This window comes from Phaethon lepturus, unplaced genomic scaffold (genome assembly GCF_000687285.1).
Source record: "Phaethon lepturus isolate BGI_N335 unplaced genomic scaffold, ASM68728v1 scaffold14920, whole genome shotgun sequence".
NCBI classification, from domain to species: Eukaryota; Metazoa; Chordata; class Aves; order Phaethontiformes; family Phaethontidae; genus Phaethon; species Phaethon lepturus.
The window spans coordinates 1-7,170 of NW_010514132.1; the positions used below are offsets into that span (position 1 = coordinate 1).

General features: G+C 39.7%; 1 protein-coding gene across 1 annotated transcript; it reads left to right on the plus strand.

The window, feature by feature from the left end:
* Positions 1 to 549: 549 nt before the first annotated feature.
* Positions 550 to 6,844, plus strand: LOC104624685 (cation-independent mannose-6-phosphate receptor-like; the record flags this gene model as incomplete). Its single annotated transcript, XM_010292121.1, has 6 exons — positions 550 to 696; positions 2,085 to 2,269; positions 2,770 to 2,956; positions 4,101 to 4,265; positions 4,893 to 4,962; positions 5,406 to 6,844. Coding segments are annotated over 6 exons (1,153 nt in total), but the record flags the coding sequence as incomplete, so codon positions are not given.
* Between the last annotated feature and the right edge of the window lie 326 nt (positions 6,845 to 7,170).

A 7,170-nucleotide genomic window follows, 5' to 3' on the forward strand; every position in this document is an offset into this window, starting at 1 on the left:
TCCAACCTTAATGATTCTGTGATATATGCATGATCACAAATACTAAGAAAGCTTGATGGCTTTTTGCTCAGTCTTGTTTTGGTTAACTGTACAAACTGTTTTTTGTAGAATTGGGAAACTGAGCAAGATGCTCTATAATGAATCAAAGAAGTAGGCTGCAAAAATCTGACTAGCTTATACTCCTTGTCCTAGTTAAACAATGTGCAGCATGTTAAACCTGCCAAGAGCAGTTTGACATGTTTTTTAGGTAAAATATTTTGATAAAACCCTCTAATACACTGTTTGACTTCTGGAGCTTTTGAAGTAGGAAGTTCAAGTGCAGCCAGGTCTTTTTAGGTCTTGGAACTGCAGAAGAGTGGAGTGCAACTTTTAAAGTAGACTTTTTTTTTTTTTTTGAGTGCTACTTGACTATTTTAGCTTACCCTTGGCATGGTGCTTAGGCAGGACATTCCCACTCATGGTTTAGGAGCTGTGTATCTTCCTTTGCTCGAGATACTAAGCACTTGTGACTGTTTCTTGAAATCATGACTTTTGTCCATTATTTGGTAGGATTGATGAAGAAAACTGTGCTTACTACATCACTTGGGACACACGTGCAGCTTGTGCTGTGAAGCAGCAAGAGGTGGAGGTGGTGAATGGAACAGTTATTAATCCTGCAACTGGGAAAAACTTCTCTTTAGGAGATGTTTATTACAAGTAAGTTTAAAAAAACACACCCCCCTCCCCAAAACAACAAATCCCCAACAACAACCAAAAACCGCAACTCATTAGTCCTGTAGAACTGTACTGCAAGAAAAGAGAGCTTGATGTGAATGTTCTACGTTGCCTTAACAGTTCTTAGCTGTCAAGTGGAAATAGCACTGAATTCATCGTACCAATGACTGACTTAGTCCTGTGCAGCTCACAGCTGGGCTTAGGGCTTTGAGTGTGTCCAGGTGTACTCAAGGCTGGTCTAAAGTCCGCACATACTCACCTTTATGTTAGATCTCTTTACTGGGGGTTATTGCTCTCTTCCATAAGTGTGTAGATACTAGTTCAGTGCTAGAGAACTTGATTTTTTTTTTTTCCCACCTAGACTACCCCTTGACTTTTTACACAGCTCCTTTTTAAATCCGTGTGGAAGTAGGAACCCATGCTTCAGAAGCCTTAGAAGTGAGGAAGGACAGCTCTGAAGCTCTGAAGGAATGGTCAAGCATGACTGAGCTTAGGAGAGGGAAGAGAAGACCAGCAGTTACACTGACTGTACAATTTTGGTCCAGAATCTCTTATAAACTACTATATTTAACATGAATGCTGGTGTTATGGAAGGAAATCTGCCCATACTGGTGTTATGGGAAGAATAAACTCTGCTTGCAGGGCACAAACCATTAGTGTGCAGGATTGGAGTAACTGAGCAGAAGTGTTGTGAATAAATCTGCTGTGCAAATGTGGTGATAGCATTACAAGCATAGGGAAAAAACAAAAATCAGAGGCCTGGATGAAGGAGGAGAGGAAGTCAGGACAAAAGTAAAACTTGGTGTAATGTGAGGTTAAAGGCAAGTCATTTTGAGAAGGCTTAACCTTTGAGCAAGTGGCTAGAACAAAAAGCTATGAATCTTGGAGCATTCTCACTCTGACCAGCAGTGTGAAAGAATACAATTGTAAATAGTACTTAAGTAACACTTATGGTAGAACTAGTTACCGTTCTGGAGAAGACAGCTACAGAGCACACAATATGGTTCTTATGGTCAGTAGGCTAGCTTGTGTATGAGCTGCTGAATCATGCTTTTGTCTCCAGTTTATCTTAGTCCTTTGGAGGTATTTATGTATTCATACACCCATTGACAGCAATATAACTGGAAAAGTTTGCTTTTTGTGCTTTCTTAGAAAAATTTTATATTTATGCCAAATATAATCGTCATTTGTAATGTTCAGGGAGGAAGTCTCCATCCTGCATCTTTTCTGTTTGCTGAATCAGTCACTCTGGCTTGTTCTGGAATCAACCAATGGTAGCAGCTACCACTGTTGCCAGTCTTTTTTGTCTTGGGAATAACCTAAATCTCTGAGTTTAGACTTAAGGATAGAACTGCCCTCTGTTTCCTCAGGTTGTACACGGCTTCTGGTGACATACGGACAAATGGTGATAAATATGTGTATGAAATTCAACTTCCTGGTATAAGAAACTCAAGTTTCCCAGAATGCTCTGGAGCAAACATCTGCCAGGTTAAAACTAATGAACGTCGCTTTCGGAGAATTGGTTCTGCCAGAAAAGCTAAATATTATGTTGAGGGTAAGTACTTGCTCACTAGCCAGAATTGCTTGATACTCCATGTGAATTGCTGCATCAGAAAATGGTTCTTGTTTCACATCATCTGTGCTAATCTACTTCTGTAAAGGTATCCAGAGTCTGTCTAGCAGAGTTTAGGTTGGGTTTTTTCTTATTGTGTAAACTTAGTTGCAAATATGGCCTTAATAGGGTTTGGGCTTGACACTTATTGAAAGACTTTGGTAGAAACAACGTGAAATAGGAGACTTGGTCTCCTGTTTTCCACTGTGCTTGTGCTGCATAAGCAATGATCTCCTTTTATCTAGATACTCTTTCTTGTGAAGAGCTTAGCACACTTTTCCATAGGAACTGATAGGATCAGCTACGTAAAAGTGTAAGCTCATCTGCAAATACTGCAAAGTGTAAGCTGTTACTGCAGAACAAATACATAACTTTCCCGGGTCTACTGTTAATAGAGTGTTCTCAAGGAAGTAGTAAACTGTAATGTTTTCTTCTCATTGTAGATGATGACTTGGATGTCATATTTTCATCAGACTCCAGATGCGGTAAAGATAAATCAAAGTTTGTGTCTTCAACCATTTTCTTCCACTGCAGTCCACAAGTAAAGGAAGGCATCCCTGAATTCCTTCATGAGACAGCAGACTGCCAGTATTTATTTACCTGGTATACATCTGCTGTGTGTCCATTAATGTGAGTAGTTAACCATTTTCTGAAAGCAGCTCTTGTCAGCACTTCTCAGCTAAAGAGAATTTGTATTTGTTCATCACAGTGACTGTGGGGAAAAATAGAAAGCTAAAAAAGCAGTAGACTCATGGGTAGATGGAATTGGTATGTAATGTTTGGCACATAACGACTGAATAGAAGTTTGCCAAACTGATCTGGACCTAAAGCTGCTTGTTTGCATGGGAAATGGAGAGGTGTGCTGCAGTTAATATTGTTGCTCTCACTAAGTGAAACCCACTGTAGCTAACAGAACATGCTGTTTCATGTTACTGAGAGGAGTAACCAGTCTTTGGGTAAGGTTTTTTGTCCTCTTTGCCTTACTGTCTGGAAAACTTTAAAGCCGTGGCAAAGACTGGCCTTCCCTTCTATCTGCCTACTTCAGCTGGAATGGAAATCATTACAAGTCTTAGAAAAACAATGAGGTATTTCTGCAGTTAATTATGATCAGTTAATCTACAGATCCAAAAATGGAGTAATGAGGTCACAGTGTTAAAAGCAGGGTAATGGTATCGTAAGTGCCTTTCACAGAATCATTAAGGTTGGAAAAGACCTTTATGATAGTCAAGTCCAACCTACTGTCATTCTTAACATGTAGGCAGCCTCACTGTGAAGAATGGATTGACTTCTAGGACTGTTCACTTTCTGGCTGCTAGCTTGAAAACACAGGGAAACTCTGTATTCTGGTTTAAACAGGCAATTAGCTATTGAGGTCTACTGGAAGGTAAATAATTGCTGTAGATTTTGCAGCTTGTTCAGGTGCAGGTTTGGTTCTAAGATAGCAGCTTTGTGTGGATAGTTGCTGCTGTGTAAGCTCTAGAGTGCCTAATCATGCACGTCAGTCTTGACTGTAATCAGTTTTACGCACCATTGGAAGGCATACCAGGAGGTAGGCACAGTACATACATTTCCCTCCTCCCCTCCCCCTGCCCCGCCCCCAATTAATTTCTACTTGGAACAAAACCCCCTGAATTAAATTCTTTATAGCTGTTAAGTAGGACTGACAGGATGGTGTGACATGTTTAATTTCTTTGAATCTGTGGCTTCTAATCCAGTTTGATGCAACTGGTCAATAGATCTTACTCGTCCTTTTCTTCACAATTTATCTTATTAGATCAACCAATGACCCAGGAAGCAGTGAGCACGAGACTGATCAGGAGGCCCAAGTACACAAAGGCCTTTCAAGGAGAAGTCAGGCTGTTGGTGCTGTGCTAAGTGTCCTCCTGGTTGTTCTCACTGCATGCCTAATAATCTTGCTCTTCTACAAAAAAGAGAGGAGGTAAGAAATGATTGAGAGGCTTTAGAATTTGCTTTGGTAGGACCTGGTTTCCTCAGCGAAAGGGAAGTAGTGAACTTTAGAGATTTAAGTTCTGTTTTCTGATTTGCAGCATCAGCTGTCAAACCACTGGTTTTTTTTAATTCCCTATTACTGTCTGAAGGTTCATGTAAAAAGGGCTGAATTGGGCTAGTCTCTATAGTGGACAACTCCTAAATAAGGAGGATAAAACAATGTGACAATATTGTTCATGTTTGATATCCCTCTCCTCTTACGGTGTCAAACTGGAACCATACAACAGCAGCAAGGAACAAGTGCAAGTCCTGCTGATTCTCTGCTTTCCAGACAAGTGTGTTGTTTTTTTGTGTGGTTTTTTTTTCCCCCCCTTAGATACAAAGGTCAGAGGTGTTTCAGAACAGTCACCCTGAAGCTGTGGTAAAGGGGAAGATGTACATCACCGTGGACTGAATTATGTTAATTAGGGTGGTTTAGGGGCAAGTGTCATGATGCAATAGCTTGCAGCTTGGTTGGTAAAATGCTTTATGTTGATGGTAAAAGTACAGTGAAGAAAAGTGAGGGCTAATAAGGGGGATATGGTCTCCCTAATGCAGTATTCTTTCTCTTCTTTAGGGAAATCGTAATAAACAAGATAACGAACTGCTGCAGAAGAACATCTGGTGTTTCCTACAAATACACAAAGGTAACACAGTGGCAAAATTGAAGGTTTTATTTCTTGTCAAGTTTTCCTAATATGAAGCTTTTATTAATAAATACATAAACCCCCTTAATTCCTAGTTCCTTCAGTACATGGAAACCATACTATGTGGCTTTAGGAAAGCCACGTAGCTGAGATGTATCTACATTTATATTGTGAAATGGGAAAGGAAGATAGAGTTGAGGAAATGAAGAGCAGTCCATAAGTAGCCAAATAACACAAATGTACAGGAAGAGAAAGAAGTCTGTTTCAGACATAGTGAAAAGCAATAGTAACAGCATGCTGTTGCAGTATTACTGTCTTATAACTAAGTTAAACCCAAGGCCATGTGTGGTGTGGGGTTTGACAACTGGGGAGATCAGCATGTGGCAGAGTCTGGAGTGGTATATACAGTCTCCTCTTGCAATTCTTTTTTTTTCCCCTTGCAGATAAACACTGAAGAAGAAGCTAATGAGAATGAAACAGAGTGGCTTATGGAGGAAATCGCAGCACCAAATCAAAGAACAGCGAAAGGAGGGCAGGAGAATGGTCACATTACTACCAAGTCTGTTACATCTGAAGCCTTTACCTCTCTCCATGTGGATGACCTGGACAGTGAGGATGAAGTGTTAACCATTCCAGATGTAAAGATTCAGACAGGAAGAGGACTAGACAAGATTAAGCACCCACAAAAGAAGCCACCTAGTCTTGGAAGTGATGACAAAGCTTGTTTGCTGAATGGAAAGGAAAGGAAAGCAAAAGCAAAGCCAGGCCAGCAGCAGGCACAGAACTCTACAAATACAGTATCGTTTCATGATGATAGTGATGAGGACTTGTTGAATGTTTAATAACCCCTCTTGTGCCTAATCAAATATATAGAGAGAGATTATATATAATGGGACAACATTTCCAACCAAATACGAGGACTTCAGCCTGAAAGATTTTTCTGAATTTTGCCTTTAACAAGAAACCATTGAAAAGGGAAGAAGAGAAAGATTTCTTGGTTGTTTACAATGATCTGTTCCGTAATGACTGGATTTCTACCATCCAGTTGGCTGAGTTATGTTGACTCTCTCTAGCCAGGACACTTTTTTTATTTTTAAGCCTCAGCATAGATGTTAAATGCTTGCTTAAAAAAGAGAAACCTTTGAAAGGAAAGGATTAAGGCTCAGTGAAGCCCCTGGCTCCTGAGACTCAAGTTATCTGACTACTAGCATTTTAAAACTCCTTGTATTTATTGACCCTCACTACTCAGGTTTGCTTAACAGCAACATGTTCTTCCTGCCGGCAGGGTATTATTCTATGGGTTCACCCATCGTAAGACAAGGAAAAATATAACTTTTGTGTGTTGGGATGATTTGATGTAAATTTTGGAACTGGTCTAATTTATCCTGTAAGTTTGAATATCCATTCTAATTTAAACAGATCATTGGTTCAGAGGTATTGACTGAAAGGTACAACTCTGTATAGCTTTAGCCTGAGATGGTTGCTGTTCTTTGCATGATATTTTTTTGGTACTGGTTATATGACTGACTTTATCAGTATTTGCCTAAGCAGCTGACGAGCACCCAAAGATTTTTTTTTTTTTTTCCTAGATTATGGCTGGACTAGGCCGACTGCACAAAGAACCAGAGTTTTCAAGGACACAGAGGCAGAATTCCTATAATACAATCTGCACTGCCCAGTTTGTCATCACCAAGAAAAGCCCAACAACTAGAGGAGCCCTAGTAGGCACAATACCTCTCTCTGGTATTAATTACACAAAAAAAAAAATTTGGGCCAGTGTTTTCTGATAGCCCAAGTTCTAGCCCTTATGCTACAGTCCTGGCCATGGTCATTGATTTGGAATGTTGCTGGCAATGAATGCAAGTCAAATTTCCTCTAGCAGTCTTGCTCTTCTACAAGTGTTTCCTAAATTAAATTATGGGCCATGATAGAGTTTCAAAGCATTGTACATGTATTGGTCAGAAGTTTTTGAAACTCTTCATTGTTCCTTTTGGCTGGCTTACTCAGTTTCAACAATGGTTTCTTTTTATAAAAGCTCCATTTTGAATCAAAATAGTGTAATATAAAGTATTCAGCAATTTCAATAAAAGATACAAAGTGGGTATTCCAAATCCCACATCTCAAGTCTGGAATCTTTCTTACACTAGTCTATAATGCCACTCGTCAGCCTGGTGCTACCCTTTTTTGCTGTGATAGCTAATATCTTAA